General features: G+C 32.2%; 4 protein-coding genes across 7 annotated transcripts; 2 read left to right on the top strand and 2 right to left on the bottom strand.

Annotated features, from left to right (window-relative positions):
* Positions 1-1178: 1178 nt before the first annotated feature.
* Aldh-III (Aldehyde dehydrogenase type III) lies at positions 1179-7551 on the bottom strand. 4 transcript variants are annotated; one of them, XM_089846433.1, is made up of 15 exons: positions 7466-7551; positions 7325-7397; positions 6152-6221; positions 5620-5763; positions 4717-4812; positions 4423-4644; positions 4191-4354; positions 3428-3658; positions 3225-3351; positions 3070-3140; positions 2879-2994; positions 1975-2110; positions 1731-1885; positions 1592-1630; positions 1179-1495 (listed from the first exon to the last, which is right to left on the bottom strand). In XM_089846433.1, exons 3-14 carry the CDS (start codon positions 6170-6172, stop codon positions 1599-1601), a joined length of 1515 nt encoding a protein of 504 aa, XP_089702559.1. In that variant the 5' UTR covers positions 6173-6221; positions 7325-7397; positions 7466-7551; the 3' UTR covers positions 1179-1495; positions 1592-1598. The 4 variants fall into 4 exon arrangements, with proteins under 4 accessions (XP_089702559.1, XP_089702557.1, XP_089702555.1 ...); XM_089846431.1 differs by having other exon boundaries at positions 7325-7527; XM_089846429.1 differs by lacking the exons at positions 7325-7397; positions 7466-7551 and adding an exon at positions 6580-6742.
* A 443-nt stretch (positions 7552-7994) lies between these two features.
* On the bottom strand, positions 7995-16528 carry LOC149654790 (glycogen debranching enzyme). The gene is made up of 19 exons (XM_089846426.1): positions 16392-16528; positions 15418-15772; positions 15028-15355; positions 14498-14952; positions 13891-14428; positions 13700-13823; positions 13470-13633; positions 12868-12969; positions 12648-12800; positions 11932-12580; positions 11713-11846; positions 11502-11635; positions 11254-11435; positions 10750-11078; positions 10334-10694; positions 10056-10267; positions 9889-9986; positions 9477-9564; positions 7995-9399 (listed from the first exon to the last, which is right to left on the bottom strand). Exons 2-19 carry the CDS (start codon positions 15753-15755, stop codon positions 9097-9099), a joined length of 4692 nt encoding a protein of 1563 aa, XP_089702552.1. The 5' UTR covers positions 15756-15772; positions 16392-16528; the 3' UTR covers positions 7995-9096.
* A 346-nt stretch (positions 16529-16874) lies between these two features.
* Positions 16875-18508, top strand: LOC149654789 (uncharacterized). The gene is made up of 10 exons (XM_089846436.1): positions 16875-17137; positions 17209-17258; positions 17330-17404; positions 17476-17514; positions 17576-17626; positions 17691-17816; positions 17884-17955; positions 18099-18137; positions 18232-18282; positions 18352-18508. Exons 1-10 carry the CDS (start codon positions 17020-17022, stop codon positions 18379-18381), a joined length of 651 nt encoding a protein of 216 aa, XP_089702562.1. The 5' UTR covers positions 16875-17019; the 3' UTR covers positions 18382-18508.
* A 1479-nt stretch (positions 18509-19987) lies between these two features.
* Positions 19988-20816, top strand: LOC149654788 (uncharacterized). The gene is made up of 6 exons (XM_089846438.1): positions 19988-20111; positions 20182-20231; positions 20306-20377; positions 20450-20488; positions 20552-20602; positions 20676-20816. Exons 1-6 carry the CDS (start codon positions 19988-19990, stop codon positions 20721-20723), a joined length of 384 nt encoding a protein of 127 aa, XP_089702564.1. The 3' UTR covers positions 20724-20816.
* The last annotated feature ends 347 nt before the right edge of the window (positions 20817-21163 follow it).

The raw sequence follows: 21163 nt of genomic DNA, 5'->3' as shown, positions 1-21163 counted from the left end.
TTGTATCTCTATGGATAGCACACCTCGTACAAAAAGCAAAATTCTTTAATTACATTAGTTTTGTGGCTTCTGCGGAATATCACGCTCCAAATATATGATTACAAGTTTCATAGATTGTTAGTACTTATAAAATTCGCAAACATTTTTTTCTTTTCTTATACCTTCGAACATAACTTTAGTCATCGGACTTCTCAACGGGGTGTGTAAAATATACCGCCGATGAGAAGAGAGGTGTGCAACGGCATGGAAAAGGCACACCTCCTTAAAACTCGACGGCCCAGGATTCTTCGTCTTGGTCGTCGACGAGGTGTGCAAAATACACCGCCGAGGAGAAGAGAGGTGTGCACGGCATGGAAAAGGCACACCTCCGTCGACTCAGGATTCTTCGCACTAAGGTTGATAGAAGTCCTCGTAGTTCGTACAGATACCAAAATTCTTTAATATTCTCTAATTACTCTGAACAACGTTATAATTTCAATTGCTATTAATTTAAATGCTGTATACTAAGCTTTTGTGCATCGTTCTGACAGCTAGGATGTATAGTACGAGTTTGCAGTGTGAAAAATGATATTCAATGTACGAATTAGCGTACTTTAGTCATCGGACTTCTCAACGGGGTGTGTAAAATATACCGCCGATGAGAAGAGAGGTGTGCAACGGCATGGAAAAGGCACACCTCCTTAAAACTCGACGGCCCAGGATTCTTCGTCTTGGTCGTCGACGAGGTGTGCAAAATACACCGCCGAGGAGAAGAGAGGTGTGCACGGCATGGAAAAGGCACACCTCCGTCGACTCAGGATTCTTCGCACTAAGGTTGATAGAAGTCCTCGTAGTTCGTACAGATACCAAAATTCTTTAATATTCTCTAATTACTCTGAACAACGTTATAATTTCAATTGCTATTAATTTAAATGCTGTATACTAAGCTTTTGTGCATCGTTCTGACAGCTAGGATGTATAGTACGAGTTTGCAGTGTGAAAAATGATATTCAATGTACGAATTAGCGTTTTTCAGAAGAGTGTGTAAAGTGTGCTAGTGTGTAAGGTGTGCCTTTTAGGGTCCATCCTCTAAGTATAAGCGCACGCGCAGGAGCTACACGAGGTCTTTAAAAACAAGCTGGTTATGCTACCTATAATAAAAGTTTCGCAATTTTTATTTCAAGCCGGAATAAAAAAAATTATTATTATAAAAATAAGTTTTTAATTTTTATAAACATGACAAAATAATTCCGGATACACGAAAAAAACACAAAAAAATAACAAATCCACGTTTTAAGATTAGAATTATTTTCATTAAAAGACAATTAACCAAAATTATCTATTTACAATTAAGAAAAATCTTTATATTCATTAGCATATTTTTATTTTTTTCATTTCAACTTTTTATAAATTTCTTTTTTATAAATTTATCCAAAATATTTAACTTTATAAAACTAGAATAAATTGTAGCTTTGAATAAAGCGATTTGATTGGTGGAAATTGGAAATTTATTGTGCTGAAATTAAATTAACATATTTTAATTAAATCATTAAAAAAAAAAACTCTAATGGCGTAAATTATTCAATTAAATAATTAAAAAAAAGCCAGTAACCGTGCGTTCAAGGCGAAATAAGCCAATCAGGAAAGTCCCCTAAGAGATTAAGCAATAAACCGAGAGATTTCATTGGGTTGTTGTTATTATTATTAAACGTGCAGAAAAATGTTTGTTAGAAAATGTGTGTAAAACTAACCGGAATCGTAAATGACCTTAACTATTACGGCAGCCACAAAACCCAAAATGAAAACCAAAACATAAGACATTCCACTTGGAAATGGGTTTGACCGTTTCTTCAATAAACGGTTCAAATACTTTATTTTCTTCTCAGAAAATGGTGGGTAACGTGGGCTGAAATTAATTAATTAATTAATAAAAAACACACGTGAAACACACTATATTTAAATTTAATAGTAATTAACACGTATTAAATTAAATACCTCCCAATTTTTTCAGCAATTGGATTATAATTTCTGATCAAAACAGCTTTTTCATGAGAAAACGTCAAGAAGGAATATTTTCCATGATACCTTCCAATACCACTCATACCAACACCACCAAAAGGCAAAGCATCAACTGCAATTAAGATTTTTAAATTTAATTCAATCAAATTCCTCCCAATTAATTCACTCAAATTCCTCCCAATTAATTCACTCAAATTCCTCCCAATTAATTCACTCAAATTCCTCCCAATTAATTCACTCAAATTCCTCCCAATTAATTCACTCAAATTCCTCCCAATTCATTCACTCAAATTCCTCCCAATTAATTCACTCAAATTCCTCCCAATTAATTCACTCAAATTCCTCCCAATTCATTCACTCAAATTCCTCCCAATTCATTCACTCAAATTCCTCCCAATTCATTCACTCAAATTCCTCCCAATTAATTCACTCAAATTCCTCCCAATTAATTCACTCAAATTCCTCCCAATTAATTCACTCAAATTCCTCCCAATTAATTCACTCAAATTCCTCCCAATTAATTCACTCAAATTCCTCCCAATTAATTCACTCAAATTCCTCCCAATTCATTCACTCAAATTCCTCCCAATTCATTCACTCAAATTCCTCCCAATTAATTCACTCAAATTCCTCCCAATTAATTCACTCAAATTCCTCCCAATTAATTCACTCAAATTCCTCCCAATTAATTCACTCAAATTCCTCCCAATTCATTCACTCAAATTCCTCCCAATTAATTCACTCAAATTCCTCCACTCAAAAAATTCCTCCAATTCATTCACTCAAAAAATCCTCCAATTCATTCACTCAAAAAATCTCCAATTCATTCACTCAAAAAATCTCCAATTCATTCACTCAAATTCTAATAAAAATCACTCACTAGATAAATGAACGACAGTATCATTGACACACAAACTCCCACTAGACGTGTTTTCCAAGAATGATTTAATCACACTTTGGTTTGTGGAGAAAACATACAAAGATAATGGCTTATCCCTAAAATAAAAATAATGTAATTAATTAATATTAATACGTTTAATTAAACTTAACCAATAATTAAGCATTGAATACTTTGCTAGAATAAATTCTATGGCCTCTTCTGGTCCACTCACGGTAATAATGGGTAAAATTGGACCAAAAATCTGCCAAAAAAAATAAATAAATTAATTAATTCCAAAGTTAGACTAAAATTATTAATTAATAATTGATTAATTAATTATAATTACCTCTTCTTGCATGATTGGATCAGTGCCTTTAACATCAACCAAAACTGTGGGATGAATAAAGAGGTCTTCTTCATTATGTTCTCCACCAATAACAGTTCTTCCACTGTTAACTATCTTTGATAATCGTCTGTAATTAAAGATAATTAAAATATTAAATCGGGAGACTTTAATAAGATAAAAGATTTAGTTATATTTCTATTTACTTGAAATGTTTGTTGTTAACAATTCTAGCTAAATGAGGTGAAGTTTCCGGAGTTTCAGAGTAAAAAACCTTCAAATTCTTCCGAATATTCTCAACTAGTTTCTCTTGAACATCAGCTGTGCATAAAATATAGTCAGGAGAGACGCATGTCTGTCCTACATTGATAAATTTCCCCCATAGAATTCTTTTAGTAGCAATATCCATGTTTACACTATCATCAAGGTAAACTGGGCTAAAATTTAAAAATAAAAACTAAAGATTAATTACTCCTCTAGGAAGGAAGGGGTAACTAATTAGTTACTAATTAAGATTAATTACTCCTAAAGTAAGGGGTTAACTAATTACTAATTAAGATTAATTACTCCTCTAGGAAGGAAGGGGTAACTAATTAGTTACTAATTAAGATTAATTACTCCTAAAGTAAGGGGTAACTAATTACTAATTAAGATTAATTACTCCTCTAAGAAGTAAGGGGTAATTAATTACTAATTAAGATTAATTACTCCTCTAAGAAGTAAGGGGTAATTAATTACTAATTAAGATTAATTACTCCTCTAAGAAGGAAGGGGTTAACTAATTACTAATTAAGATTAATTACTCCTCTAAGAAGGAAGGGGTAATTAATTACTAATTAAGATTAATTACTCCTAAAGTAAGGGGGGTAATTAATTACTAATTGAGATTAATTACTCCTAAAGTAAGGGGGTAATTAATTACTAATTAAGATTAATTACTCCTAAAGTAAGGGGTAACTAAATAATTACCTTTTTCCACCTAACTCCAAGGTAACGGGTGTCAAATGTTTATTAGCAGCATCTCTGACAATTTTACCAATAGCCGAACACCCAGTGTAAAAAATATAATCAAATTTCGCTTTCAAAAGTTCAGTAGTTTCTGGAACACCTCCGGTAATTACGTGATAACAATCCTAATTAAAAACTTAAAGTTAATTTAAACAAACTTAATTTAATTTAAAAGTTTGCATGGAAACTATACCTTATCCAGATATTTTGGGAGTAATTCAGAGATAGCCTGAGCCGTAGCTAAACTGACTTCGGATGGTTTAAGTATAACGCAATTTCCAGCTGCAATTGCACCCACTAAGGGGCTAAGGGTCAATTGAACTGGGTAATTCCAAGCCCCAAGAATTAAAACCAATCCATAAGGTTCGGGAAAGACAAAACTTTTATCAAATAACAGCACCAAATTTTTCTCAGTCTTTGAAAAAGCAAATTAATTTCTTTTAGGTTTAAGTAATTAATTAAATTAATGTCTTATTTTAAAACTTACAGGTTGGGGTCCAACCCAACTTTTGATGTTATCAAGAACCCCACGAATGTCATTTCTAACATATTCAATTTCCATTAACAAGGATTCAAATTTTGGCTGTTAAAAGAAGAAATTGAATTTTTTTTTCATTAATTGGGTATTATAATTTATTCAATCAATTTTATGTCCTTCGATTAAAGGAAACTTTGAATAAAAACATGAGATAAAACTCAATATGTAAATCATATGTTTGTCAAAAAACACACCATGATAGGAAGTTGTAGTCAAATATGATGTTTTTTTAGAGGATAATTTTTGGGTTACTTAATTTTTAAGGCATTTAAAAATAAAAAACCCATATTTCAGACCATTTAAAAACAAAAAATCTATATTTTAGGCCATTTAAAAACAAAAAATCTATATTTTAGACCATTTAAAAATTAAAAATCTATATTTTAGACCATTTAAAAATACAAAATCCATATATTATACCATTTAAAAATATAAAATCCATATATTATACCATTTAAAAATATAAAATCCATATATTAGACCATTTAAAATTAAAAAATCAATATTTCAGACCATTTAAAATTGAAAAATCAATATTTCAGACCATTTAAAACTAAAATATCAATATTTCAGACCATTTAAAACTAAAAAATTCATATTTTAGGCCATTTAAAATTAAAAAATTCATATTTCAGACCATTTAAAAATAAAAAATCTATTTTAGACCATTTAAAAATAAAAAATCTATATTTCAGACCATTTAAAACTAAAACATCTATATTTTAGACCAATTTATGTTTTTCTGGCATTAAAATCATAACTCCAAATTTAAGAATTAGGCTTATAACTCAAAATGTTTTCTAAAACATTTAAAATATGTTTTAAATCATTAAAAGAGAATTTAAAACTTACTTTATGAATATCTTTGTACATAGCAGCGGCCAAAACCTCTTCATTTTCATCCAAAAGCTTCAAAAGTTGCTTTAATTGTTTAATTCTAAACTCAACTGGTTTAGTAACACCTTTATCAAAAGATAGACGAGCTTTGGACAAAATCTACAGAACAATTTAAAAAAAAGAAAAATACAACAAAACATAAAATGTGTAAAAAAATGTAAACAAACTGTATAAAATCACGCTTGACAGAGCCAATAATGATATACCGTAATTTCAATGCTAAAAACCACTCCCATAACTCAACAATTGAAACATAAAATATAAATGTTTAAGACTAGTTTTGAAAGTTAAATAATAAAATAAATATTATTAAATTAATAAATAATATTACAAAATTATTATGTTAAATAAAATTCATTTTATTAGAATATTACTTAACATTCTGAATCTGATTTTATTAATTTAATTTCCAATTCAAGGTAATTAAAAACTTTTAATATACAACCAATATTACTGAATAATAAATAACAAATTTAATTTAACTTACCTCAGAATATTTAGTGTCCATTTTTTCACCACTGAGGTTTGGAACAGGATATTGGATCTTCTCTACCGAGCTACAACCAACCGTAAAAATTACCCAGAAGGAAAAAAAATGGATATAAAAACAAGATACAAGAAAATAATGTAATTGTTAATTCTCTAAGTAGGTCATAGCTATTTTATATGAAGGGAGGGTGGGAATATTTGATTCTGTATTCAACAGAGATGTTTCTCTATTGTCTATTGAAAGACTTCATGGATTTAAACATGTATAAAATGTACTATAATACTAAGAAAAAATGTACTATAATACTAAGAAAAATATGACATTGCAATATATCAGATAGAAGCATTCATGGAACTAATTAAAGGAAAATGCAATAACCATAAAAATTAAAATGGGTAAAGCTTCCTTTACCTAAGCTAACTTACATGACACAAGCCATTTTACTTAATGGGGAAATTAATGGATCTTTTAAATGAATTTTAGCTTAATATCTTCACAACAAAATATTAGTTCCAAAGTATTATTGATATGATATCAAATGATTGTACTATGGTCCTCAAAATGAGGAAAAAAAACAAGATATTTGAAGACATACTCCAAAACAAGTATTTTACCAAACCCACTTGGCTTATTTCATTTAAAAAAAAAATATGGCTTTCAATCAAAAACCCAATCATATAAACCTTGAGAAATAATTGATTTATAAGCTTAATTAACCTTGTTGAGAACCTTGAAATATTTTAACTATTTCCTACTTTCATCTGAATCTTCACAATAAAATACCACATAGTATCATTAGGCTTAGTGCGTACACGTATTCTAAATTCCTAACCTTTGCCCCTGAGGGTTTGACTGTTTTACCCCTCCTCCCAGGCTACCACCATTAGCAACAAGTGGTTTTTAAACCGATTAAATTAAATGAAATGAATGATATCCTTCAAATAATCTTTATAAACTTTTCATTTTATCAGTTAATCAAAAAAATATCATGCTTCAAAAATTTTTAAGTACATTAACCTTTAACACTGACTAGGCCCCTTTAATTCAAGGCAGGGATATGTTCAAGGCCATATCCCCTGCCTACCCTACCTTGGGAGCTTGACAAGTTGACAAGCTAATTGTCATAAAGCCAAGGCTTATCAATTAATATGATAAAAAATTAATATTCACCGATAATCGAGGTTCCAACGTTGGAATTACGCTAAAAAACTACGAATCTAACTTTAAGAATAATAATAAACCACTGAAATAAATTATTATTACTTAACGAAAAATTAAAATATACTAATACGATCAAAATTCAAAACTAACCGCGGAATGAACGATGAAGCCGCGACACCACGGACTAATGACAGACAGTGACTGTACGTTCTCGCATGGTTCGAATACACATGTAGTGTCAAGTACGAATCCGCCAATTACAACGTAGCTCGAGGCGAGAATTCGTCTTCTTCCGGGCGCGAACCAAAATGCGTTCAGAGTCATCTACCGCTGTAAGCCTTGAACTATAGATTTAATGCTATTGCATAGAACCGGTTTTTTTTGCTACTATCCACGGAACGCAGTCCAACATAGGTCTTGTTCGAATTGATAAAATTGAACTTTTTTGAATAAATCAACATAATTTCTTAGTTTTATTTAATTTTAAACATTGAAATGTTGCATTTTCGTCTAAAATCTGCATTAAAATTAGGATTTTACCGAATATTTTCACAAAATCAGCACCATTCATAATATACACTTTATAAAAATTTAAACAATGTCTTTTTATTAAGCGCCTGAACTTACCAACCAATCAAATTAAACTAAACTAAATTAAAATTTTATTTAAAAACTCTCCTTAATCTTAAAAAATTTAAAACATTTTTTTTTTAATTCTTGGTGATTTTTAGGACAAATATCACTTTTTTCTCTGATCAGAGAGAGTTAAAATGTTTTCTAGCAGTATCTATCTTTCCATTTGGAAAAATGTATTATTATATTTAAACAGGTACACGTAACATAAGCTTTGGGAGGAACAACCATCTTGGTTGGAACTAATTATTATATATTTAGTTCCTTTTAAGGCTGCAAACTGACTACAAAAATATCTAGTAGTAAAAACCTTTAAACTAGTGTAAAAAAAATGCTATTAAACTTAACAATCCTTGAAAATAAACTCTAGTTTGATTAAACTCAAATGTAAACTGACGAAAAATTAGTCTAAAATTAAGTAAAAGCTATTCAATTTAAACAGATAACCTAACATTATACCTTAAAAGAACCGCCTTTTTCTAAATATAACAGGAAAAATATTAAAATAATAATAAATTATCTCTAATTACAAAATAATTAGCATTTAATTAGTCTTAAAAACGAGGACTACTGCGCCGCCATTGCTTTAGTGACGTCTGATAGCCACCGCTAAAATGATTGGTTGAATTCTAACAGCCTGAATATGGCCAACTCGATCACGCACATAAGCAGTCGACATTAAAGCAATGGCGGATGCCTCAGTAGTCCTCGATTTTAAGAGTAGACTAATTAAATGCTAATTATTTTGTAATAAGAGATCATTTATTTTTAATATTTTTTCCTTTTATATTTAGACAAAGGCCTAAAAAGGTACAATGTTATGTTACCTTACCTTTTCCTGTTAATAACTGGATAATTCTAAGCTTATATGTTTTTAAGCCTAAACTCAGACTCACCGGATAGTAATTAAAACGATAATTAGTAACTAAATTAAAGCCCAAAACCCTACCCTAAAGATAAACTTATAATTATTTTGCATATAAGAGAGCCAACCAATTAATTAATTAATGAGATATGAAATATAACGTAATAAAAACTTAATATTTAAATTTATTCCTAAAGTAAATACTTAGCATATATCTATATTTTTTAATCCTGTTAGAAATCTATTTTATATTCATTGCCTTTTTAATTATATTTTAATCAACTTAAGGATGTCCATTAATCCCATTCACGATATCTTTGCTGTCATTTAAGAGTTTATCTAAATCGTGAAGGACTTCTAAAAGAGACGAGTGACTCCAAGCCTGAATTGGGCAACTATCCTTACAATAACTTCCGTTAGAATTTGTTAATTCGGGTAAACCCTTCCAAATGGAAGACTGAATCTCTCTGAAATGACGGGCCAACGTTTCTTTCACGGAAGAAACGGTTTCTTCCATATTTTTACCCAATTTATGAGAAAAGTAGATTTTGGCACGCAGGTAGAAACCCATAGGCCAAAGCCATTCCTAAAATAATAATTAATAACCCGCCCTTAACAGAGATTAACGTTTCATATTAATTTAATTAATTTGTAGATACTTACGGGGCCTTGATGATAATTAAGACCGTGTGAAACTTTCGGATCATGAGAATCATTTGAATTATCGTAATCACCGCAATAAGCCCAATCCCTTTAGAAAATTGACAAAATTTTAAATTAAACTTATGCTACTACTAATTAGCCTTATTCCTGATCAGCGCCATCTACCCATAGCGGCGACTTTGAGAACTACTGTAAGCGGCAAGCCAATCAGATTTTAGCGACATCTGATTGGCTTGCCGCTTACAGTAGTTCTCAAAGTCGCCGCTATGGGTAAGTGGCGCTGATCAGGAATAAGGCTAATTTAAATTATATATTAGTCAACTGCTAATTAAAATTAAACCCAAAAATTAAAATTATGTAAAAAAAATCTTACTTCCTAACATTAAAATAGCTTAAATTTCAAAAATCTTACGATGGATCTAATGTTTTCATTCCCAGAGGTCCAACTAAAATTTTCTCGGCATTTTCTAAGGCAATCCAAGCATTTTCGGGAGTAAACAACTCAGGTGCCTTTGTTAATATTAATTAACAACTACATTTAGTTTGTTAATTACCCCAATAAATCAAAATTGAACTCACAACAGCCATGGCTACGGCAAAATTAGGTCTAAATTGATAATCAGCCCATTTTTGCGTGGCATTAACGGAATCCTTATAAATTCCTCGTCGATTAATTAATTTAGGGGCTGGTTCGAGTTCAGGTACTGGTTTAGTGTTAATCCAAAAATATTTTTCAAAGTTTTGTTGAACCTGCGCCTCCCATTGCTCGTAAGTGACCAGGACAGTTTGGCCTGAAACCAAGCAATTATACTCGCGATTTTAAACGTTTTTCGTTTAAATTGAAATAATAACCGTACCATTTTCAATTCTTTGTACGCTATTATAAGGAAAATGTCCTTGTTTATGGCTTTGGTTCAACCATCGTAAGGTACTTTTTAAAAGACCGACTAATTCAATGGCCGACCCATCTCTGGGTGTGGCGGGTATTCCTTTAGTCCCCGCTTTATCCGAACTCCCCATTTTATCCATCCAAGTACCGCAATTGTGTTCATTTCCTCCAAAAACGAAACCAGTCACTGGATCAACGCCAATTTCATTATTAAACCCTTCGTATTTCATTTGGCTATCTAATGATGGTCCAGCGTGTCTTTCCCTAAATTTAACACCCTGAAAGTGTCTTTGCATCGCTTCTTGGATCACATCGTACAAAGGTTGGATCTGTAACAACTCGCGTATCATTTATAAACCAAGAAACCCAATGATGGACACTTACGTGAGCGTTAACTTCTTTGGGAGACGAATCGTCTTCGGGAAAAATTCGGGAGACATCGTCTTTAAGGATAGAGTTTCCATTTGGCACTTCTTTGCAGAAATCTTGAATGCATTGCAACCACCACCATACAGCGTCGCGGCAATTAAATCTAGAGTTATATCCACGATCCAACAAATTCGGGATCAATCCGTGTCTCATGCAAGATCCAAATGCGAGGATGATATAACGGGCTTCTTGATGACGCCCCGTAATTAGGAACAAACCGCGTAAAGAGATAAACGTATCTCTACCCCAATTTCTCATGTAACCAGTTGAGAAATGTGGTAGGCCTGAAAATTGTTTTTTTTTTTTTAAGCCTTGGTTACTTAAAACGCCGTTTAATAATCTAAATCCGTTTTAATCATCGAATTTAATGTACTTTTTAAGTAAAATAAAGTTAATATATTACTAATAAGAGCTTAATTTTTATGAATTAACGTTTATTTACCCTAAAAATGAACTTACCAGCTGCTAAAGTTGTGCAAACTTGTTCTTTCTTCCCAGTTTGCTCGTTGACGCAAACCGGCGGGGATGGGGCGGCTAAACGCGAAGATAACGGGGGTAATGACGCGCTTTTGACGAAACCACTTAAGGCAACGGATCCCAATGCTAATGCTTTGACAAAATCAGATCCTTCGGCCACAAATCTAACGAAATAAATCGATATAACACGTCGCGAATAATCCCAAATAAAAAAAAAACCCGCTTCTTACTCGGACATTCGTTCCCAAACCGCTGACAGTAAGATACTATATGCACCGGTAACAATGGTATCAAAATAACATGGGATCAAGTATCTAGGGATATCTTTCAAATGTCTAAAAACATTTTCAAACCAGTCCCCAATCTATATATATATAAATACAACGATGTCCCGTTATCAATTTTGAGAGGTTATCATGGGGGGATATGAATTTAACGTACAGCTTTAGTAGAAGGATGATTTCCAAGACGATTGGCCAAATAACCGGGTAGCCAATCACCTTGTCGAAGATTTTCACATAATGGGTGACCCAGATTGTTAATATGTCGAACTTCGGCCAAAATTGACATTACACCTACAAAATTATTAGGTACTTAGGTCCACAGCTAGTTCCGAAGCCATTCGTTCCGCCATTTTGGTGGTAAAAGTATTATAAATACCTTGAAATCCGCAATAAACTAGATTTCCGTAGTTAGGAACATTATAAGAACCACCTCCTTTACCCTCATCAGCTTCTTCTTGGTTACAACGAAACAAAACTCTGTTAAGGTCAGCCAAATTGAGATGACCAACGATTGTATGAAAGTCATTCTCTTGAGGACGAATTCCAGTTCCGCTGTAAGACCTCATTCGGTAACCAAACTGGGCTACGCACGTCCTCAACTTCAAGATGGCTCCTCTGGCAGCCGAATTCAAAGAAACTCTAAAAGCCACCACGGATCCAGGCGGAAATGAAGTGAAATCAACTTCCTGGACACTGCGATCTCCATTGTTGTTTAATTCAACCATATCGCTTTCGTAGAGTTTAATATGTTCCCTCATGTCTAATTGGTACTCGGTTAGACCATTTATGACGTCTTCGTCTTGCTTGAATGGTTTATTGGTGGAATTTGACTTAGAGACCAAACGTCCTTCGAAGATAATCTCTTCCACAATCCCCGGGACGCATAATGGAGGGATATGTCCCGTTTCTTTAGGGTTATTCGGCATAGAAAAGGCCGTTCTAGCTACTAAAATGACCGATTGATGCGACACTGGACAATGTCGAGTTACAGCGACAATATTTTCGTCTACTTGATCAACGTAGATCTTTTAATTAAATCCAAAAATTGTATTAAAACTTATTTTCCCAAATTAAGTTTAACAATTAAATTACTTGACTGAACCCTTCTGCACCCAATTCTTGATGAAGTTTATTTAAAGCGCGTTTCCCGGCTATTATTCCCGATTTCATATTAACCGATTTGTTTGAATTCGAGCCGTTTTTGCTCCAAGACGCGTAAGATCTCGTTTCAGTTACTACGTGAATCTAAAACAAAATTAATGACGGTTTTAAATATATCTAAGGCTAATTATAAACCGTTTAAGTAATTTACATGATGTGGTACAAGCTCGTCATATCCTCTATTACTGCCGGTAGCGCATGTCGACATGGCTACCAATGCCGCGGTAGGTAGTAAATCATAAACTGAACGTTTCTATGAGGAATTGAAACCGAGAATGAAATGTTGAAAATCCAATGCAGTTTAAAGAAACGTTCATGTAACGCAACATTATATAGCTTAAAAGAACGGCCATTTTCTAAATATAATAGGAAAAATATTAAAATTAAAATAAATGATTTCTTATTACAAATTAATTAGCATTTAATCAGTCCTAAAAACGAGGACTGCGGCGCCGCCATTGCTTTAGTGACGTCTGATAGCCACCCCTAAAATGATTGGTTGAATTCTCACAGCCTGAGAGGGGTGGGTGGTAAGGGTAAGGTATGGCCAACTCGATCACGCACGTAAGCAGTCGCCACTAAAGAAATATGGCGGCGCAGTAGTCCTCGTTTTTAAGACAAATTGAATGCAAATTATTTTGCAATAAGAGATAATTTATTGATTTTGATATTTTCCCTTTTATATTTAGAAAAAGGCCGTTCTTTTAAGGTACAATGAAATGTTATCTGAACTCTTCTTTTAATATCACTTACAACAACTGGCGACTCATTATCATGAGTTACATCCAAAAATATGGCGTGGGCTACGGAAGGGGTTAAAGGTCGAACAATGGGTTGTATGAAAGCTCCAACCGGTTCACCTCCGTAACGATAAACTAATCTACCTAATTCGTGCGAATCATACGCACTCATTGCCTCTAAAATTATAATTAAATAAAATTTAACCTTATCCAGATTCTAATTAATTTCTCATCTAATTTTACCTCTAATTAAGGAATTAATTCCTAATCTATTGACGAAGATATTATCAACCGATTCGTTTGATGTAAAAAGTTCCGCGATAACGTATAGATTTTCCCTGACTTTTCTAGCAGAATCCATCATGTACTAAAGTCGATTGCGTAAAAGTTAATTACATTATAAAGTAATTAATTTAATTACTTCCAATTCTAACCTCGGCTACGTGTAAGGGAGTACTGTGACAATTATCTAGTCGTAAACCGTGAAAAACAGTGGCCATTTCTTGGACGTATTTGGACATATGTTCCCAAAGAAAAGGACAATCTTCGGGTTTTTGTCCAAAACGTAATTTGACGCTATCCCCCCAAGATATCAATTCCCTTCTCAAGTAAACGTTTGAACTCTTTTCGGCAAAATTCCTTAATGGATCGTCTCCCATGACCCAACCATTATGAGCCATCAAATAGCAACCTTTGTCCGAGTACATCAACTTTTCCTCTTCATCAAGTTCTAAATCAGGCCCATAATGAGTGAAATACGGCGATACAAGTGGATATTTCTCGGAAACTTCTTTCACTTTCGGCCCTCCTTCTTCAATTCGTTGATAATTCATTCCAGCTATAACATTATTGACCGCTGCACCTAAATGAATATTGACTTCTTTCTCAGCTTCAGAGTTTAAATGGTATAAACGTTCGCGTAAACTTTGGCAACATTTTTCAACCCTGTCTTCCTCCGAATTGGCATCATTTCTTGTGAAAAAAAAAATAACTTAAACATTATAGTAGTTAAGATTCAAACACTACAACAGACAGGCGTACCTTTGTACGTTATAAACTTTAAGAGCAACTTCAAAGTCTATCGTGCTCTGAAGACGTCGGTAAAGTGTGTCCTGAACCAAGTCGACTACTAAGTTATTACGACCTCCTTCATTGGGTCCATTTAATTCCTTGACTTTAGCTCGAAATTCAGAGACAACTTTCTCAACATCCATCATAAACAACTCGTGAATCTTAGCAGTTGGTAAAAAATGTTGGTGCAAGACTTCCCGGACCTTTTCCAGTTGACCAGTTTGGTCTATTATAGGGGGAAGTCCGCGATTGACCCATTTGCCCTCTGATATTTCTATGGCAAAATGATGGAGGATTCTATCCAGCAAATATGCCGGACGTAAATGAGGAGAGTTAAGAGTATTGTACACGCATTCAGGGTGCTCTTCCAACCAAGGACTTTCATTTGCGGTGTGATTTAGAACTACGTCAGTTATGGACATAACCTTGATATTAAATTTATAATATTCCCATTAATTTAAATTAAACCGACGAGTTAATTTTAATGGATAGTAATTAACCTTCCATTCCATTCTCATTTTTTCAATCAACACCGCAACGTCTTTCACGTTATACTTTTGATCTTTGGTATTGAAAGAAGGGTTTAATTTCAATTGGTGACGTAAAGAGTAAGAAGATTGAGAATCGCCTAATTCTTGAATAGGAGTGAAATGAATCATGTTATATCCACTTTCTTTGCCAACTAATAGCTTATTTTCCCATTCGTCAAAAGTGCCTAATGATTTTGTCAAATACGTTTGGCATTGAATACAATCCAAAGACAATGTTTCGTTCGCTCCATATGATAATATGGGATCAACTAGGAGATATCCACTACCATTTTGTTGACTAGAATGCCAATTATAACTTGAATAACCACTATATTCGAAAAATACCGAACTAATTGTTACCTTTTATCGCAGGTAAAATAGTAGTGAAACGAGCCAACTCTAGAGATAGCGAAAGGTGCGTATAATGCAGTGTCATCCGCTTTATTGGAACTTTCAGTTTTCCATATAAGTTCCTGGTACCGATTTCGTTCAAATTTGTCATCAGGATTTTTAGGATGATTGACGAATAATTGAACTTTCTTCCCGAATAAAGAAGGGCCCAAACGAAATTGGACCGTCCAGCCTTTTTGCAAGCGAAAAACGGCAGATTCCAAATTTTCCCCGTCATTTAATTGCAAAACCCTAACTTGAAAATCGTCTTTGTTTGGGAATATCAGGGTGTCCGCGGGTGACGTCATTTTGCGTTTAAAGAAGGCTAAAGGTTTTGTCACAAAACGCGTTAAACACAATATTAAACTAAATAATTTACACATTATGTGGTGCAAGATCATATCCATTCAATTTGGGTTAGGGAAAATTTTTAAGGAGTATAATGAACTGTTTGATCTAATAAACAGCGGTAATCTGAGACTGTCAAATACTTAAAATTGATAAGACAATTTGATAAATTAACTGTCTCTGATGTACTTCACGTGATAATCTTTGTTAAAAAGTGGGTAATAGAGAAAATATTATAAAAATGGTGCAATGTTTTAAGTGAACTCGTTTTAAAATAAACAAACGGGTCTACGTGATTGCAAAATATTACAGTATTTCTTAATAAGCTTGCATAATTTTTAATGTAATTAAAATTAATAAAAAACACACAGCATAAATTAAAAATTTTGTACATCGTTTTTTAAAGGTCGCTTGCCCTCCCTATCCGCCTACGCGTATGCACAGTGCACTACGCAGGGGTCAAGTTCATGCCTTGATTTTTTTTAAATATATGCTTATCGTAATATTACATTTGTAACCAAGCCACGGTAACAATTAACAACAACAACAACATCTTTAATTCTTTTTTTGATTATTATCTTACATTATTTACTTACATTTAAGTATTTACGATGATTTTCTAAGCGTGAAAAAAACGAGCCTGCCCTTCCCTCCAGAGAGAGTCCGTAGTCCAGGCAGCAACAACCCCGGAGATACGTCGTCTGCTTCAAAACATTTACAACCAATCACGGCACTCTCAAATTCAATCTTATCACTATAGGGGAATTGTAAAGGGAAGATGAAATGTCAATGAAAATTTTAATTGATTTGACCTTAATTAAATTTGACATTTAAAATATTAATCTAACATCAAAGAAATATTTATCCAGCTAAATTTCTCAGGGATTCAGTAGTTATCACGGAAATATTTAACAAATAACATTTTAACCTTGGATTTAACAAACCACCATATTAATTTTCAATAAATAAGTATAGCATAAGTAATTTAATTATTGATTCAGCCGCTTTATAACTAAAGGATGGGAAAATTTCATCAGAAATATGGCATGTTTGACTTCAATTAAACCGGAAACCGATGATAAAACAATGAAAAACACAATTAATAATTTACATAAATAAGATACCCTATATATCATACAATGTTTCTCCAATCTCGAGGCACTTATTCGCGGTTAGGCAACATTACGTAAACTCCAAAGCAAAGTCGATATAAAAATAATTAAGATGAAATCTGCAATTTTTTTCGTAATTTTGTGCCTAATTTCAATCAGTTTTGTAAAAGGTGAAAGCATAACTGATAAAATCCCGAAATCATTTTACCCTTTCTTGAGAAAAGCATGCGGTAAGTTAAAGTCACGTGGCGTTTAATGATTAAAAAGTCATTAAATATTAAATCCATAAATTAATTAATAGAGTTAATGGATAAATTCTTGGAATGTATGGTTGAAAGAAAAGCGTTCACAGTTTGTAGAAAATTCATTAAAATATTCGTGGAAAATTTAAAATAAATTCATTTAAGTTATTAATATATTAGCAAGAGGAAGCTGATGGTTTGAAAAAAGAATTTATGGAAGAATTTAAAGTTTGTCCATTTGACGAAGATGATGACGTAAGATTAATTAATTAATTAATTAGCGCTATTTCATAATGAAAGCGTTAATTTTAATTACAATTAAACAGAAAATGAAGGAACAATTAGCAGCCTTAGGAAATAATCAAGTACGAAATGAAATCGAATTTTTATTAATAAAATGACGTTAATTTCATATTTAAACGCCAGAAACTTATGGCCCGACTCAAAAGTTTCACTAAACATCTTCGAAACGTTATTGTAATATATATTTAAACAATATTGCCAGTCAAAAATGTCCTAATTTAGACGAAGTACATTACAGGAATGCGCTAAAAAAGTTCTATTCAAATTAGAAAATCTTCCAAAGTCGTTTTATCCAAATATGCGTTCACTTTGTTTCCGTATTGATGAGTTTAAAAATTGCATGGTGAAAAAGGGAGCCGTTAAAGTAACGACGATCATTTAGTTTTAAACGATAATTAAATTAATTAAATTAGATTTAATTAACGGCGTAGCTGGAAAAAGCCAACAAATTAGTAGAAGATTTCAACTCCATCAAAATCTGCCCATTACCGGAATCGGATGATGTAATTTACCCTTACAAATAATTTTAATTATTTTGGTATCGGTTCAATTCAGTTCTCAATGGGAGAGCAGCTGAACTGAACCGATGCCCTTAATCAGCTTAATACGACTCGATTAAACTATTTTAATTAATTTTAATATTTAGGAAATGGAAGCAAGACTTAAAGAGCTTTCAAAGGACGAAGTATTAATATTATTATAATTATTTTTTAATTATTAAATTTAGCGTGAAATTATTTTGACATATTTAATTATTTTTAATATAATTTTAAATTTAGGCTATTACAAAGAAAATGACTTTGTTTACAAAATACATGAGAGCCGCCGGGGTTAGCTATTATTACTAATTAATCATAATATATTAATTACTAATTACATTTAATTATTTTGATATTTAGGCGTGTTTGCAAGAAATGATGAAAGATTGATTAGTAAGAGAAAATAATGTAGACAACGATATCGTTCAGAATTGCTGATTAAATAAAATAATTCTTATCATAATTACCAGTATTTCATTTTAATTATATGCGTTACTTTTCTGTAAAAATCATACATGGGTGCTCAGCAGTGAAAACGTTTTACAGGCGTACTATGGGAAACTAAGGTTAGACTTTCAGCCTGTAAGTTGGCTTCTCTCACAGAGGAATAATTTTGGTTAAACAATAAACATGAACGGGTTTTGCGCCAAAGTATTTAATTCAATTTAATTCAATTAATGTAAACGGATAGAGGACAATTAGGGATTATTTCCATTGCAAATTTTGTTACGACGTTTCAGAGTAGGGGTTCAGGGAGGCCAAAAAAAAAATAATTAAGGTATATTTATGTCAGAGAAAAACTAAAAACTAAAATAACAATCATCTCGTATTTGTTTGCTAAGCTGACCACGAATCCTTAATGATGTCAACATATCAATTAACCTTTTTAAGTAATTACCTAAAATGGCTTCAAATATTTATTAAGTTATAGCAAAACAAGGCACTTAACCGGAGGAAGTTTATCAAATTCCACTATACTTAATTAAAGCTGATTAAATATGAATATAAATTCTACGAATTCTTAATATACATTTACTGACGAAACCACGTGTTTACTATATCTCGAAGCTCCCTCCCCCCCTCTATTTCTACGCAATGGAAAACGGAATGATGATGGTTCCCTGCTTATACAGGATGTTTCTGATAAGTCTGCATGCATAAATTAAGCCTGGGGATGTTAATTCTTTGGGAAATCAATTTTGGGTCGAAAATGTATAATTTCTATCTCCATTTTGTTTGCCACAAGGGACACTGTTTTCGAGTTAAGATTGGATTTAGTATTTTACGGATGTTCCCTTAAATTTAATTAAGAAACTTATTTAGACAATAATTAATTACTAATTTAATTAAGGGGTCATCCCTAAAACACTTAAATCAAATCATAACTCGAAAACAGTGTCCCTTAGGGTAAACAAAATGGAGATAGAAATTATACATTTTCCCAAAGAACATCTCCAGCCTTAATTTATGTTAGACTTATTATAAACACCCTTTATATTTCATGAATATTTAATAAGAAAAATATTTTTCATGAATGTTTTATGGGGCTAATATTTAATAAGACATTAAAAATAATGAATTTAATGTACTCAGCTGTTAGGATGGCATATCGTTAAAAGAATGAACTATAATTATCAAAATGTACTCAGATGTCAGGATGGTATACAATTAAATCTAATTTAAATAAAATAATAATGATTTGTTCAAGTGGTTATACATCGCGTTCGCATTGCGAATAAAATTCGAATCCACTAATGTTCTTAAAGCAAAGAAACCTCGTTGTTGAGGATCCATATTTAATTAGCGATAATTAAGATGGACTTTTTATATTCAACTACCACGCGATGTAATATTAGCCTTTCATAGTGGATGCTTCAAACAAGCTTGACACTATTAAACTTTTTCTCATCAAAACGGTGCATCAAGAAAATAATTTTAAGGTCTGCATATAAAAGGGTGAAGATGGGCTATTCCTTATCAGAAACACGAAGTAACCATGAAGCTCACGACTTTTAATTGGATTGTTTTGGCTTTGTTTTTAGGTACTTGTTACGTGGCAGATGGAGGAATTGTTAGTAAAATACCAAAGGCGATGTACAAGTACTTGAGAGAATTATGCAGTAAGAAATACTTGGTAATTTTACTAATTTAAACCGTTAAGTAATTTTACGTAATTATTAAATGAATTAGATCATATCGACGAGTTCAAAGATTGCATGGTTAGAAAAGGTTCCGTAACTGTAAGTGATCATTTAAAAATGTTACGGAACGGGTTTAGGAGTGTGTTAATTAAGATTAATTAATTTTTAATTAGGCGGAAGAAGCGGAAAATTTAAAAACGGAAATAATGAGCAAGAATATTTGTCCATTGCCAGAGAAAGACGAGGTAAATTGATTTCAATTATGACTTAAAATGGAATTCTTTGATTAATTTTTTAATTATTATTAAATTTAACAGGACCTGAAGGCGCTTTTGGAAAAATACGCGTCGGACGAAGTAATGTGTTTAAGTTTAATTATAAAAAATATTTTTTTATAACTTGTTTCCACTTCGGAACAGAAATTAATGGCTAGGCTTAAAAGTATGTCGAAACACTTGAAATCCGCCATTGTAAGCCTTTTTTCCTCTTTTTCCTACGCCAGTTTTATTCTTAATTAAAACTAATTAGAATTGATATTAATAGGAATGTTTCAAAGAAGTATTAGGTCTTCAAGGACAGAAGCTCACTTAAAGACTACGTGAATTAAACTAAATGCTATGAAACAAAATCTTTCCAATGTACAAGTGGTTTAATTAAAAATAAAATAATTTGTAAAAGACCTCTACCCAATCTTGGAACTTTTGATTGCTTTAATAAAAGTCTAAATGCGTATCAATTTTTGATTAATATATCTATCTAAGTAGGTCTAGAGTCAAGGTTCCTAAAGAATAAAATAGCAGTGGGTCTAGAGTGACGTCACAAAGACTATTGTGACTATATGATACCCAAAATGGCCGCCTACTGACTAAGGCTAAGGCTTTGAAGTTACAAGTTCAAAATTGAACTGAGAAGGCTCAAGTTACGTTACTACTAAAGTAAAATGTAAAGGATCACTAATCATTCCGACAAGTAAGAAAGCTCGACAAATACTTATTTTACAAACAATAACTAAAATTTTCAAACGATAAGGT

The sequence above is a fragment of the Phalangium opilio genome, unplaced genomic scaffold (genome assembly GCF_054372755.1).
Source record: "Phalangium opilio isolate 3A_F unplaced genomic scaffold, DU_Popi_V2 ptg000079l_1, whole genome shotgun sequence".
In the NCBI taxonomy this organism is placed as follows: domain Eukaryota; kingdom Metazoa; phylum Arthropoda; class Arachnida; order Opiliones; family Phalangiidae; genus Phalangium; species Phalangium opilio.
The sequence above is the reverse complement of the archived record's forward strand: the minus strand, read 5'-3'. Positions and strand labels throughout refer to the sequence as shown.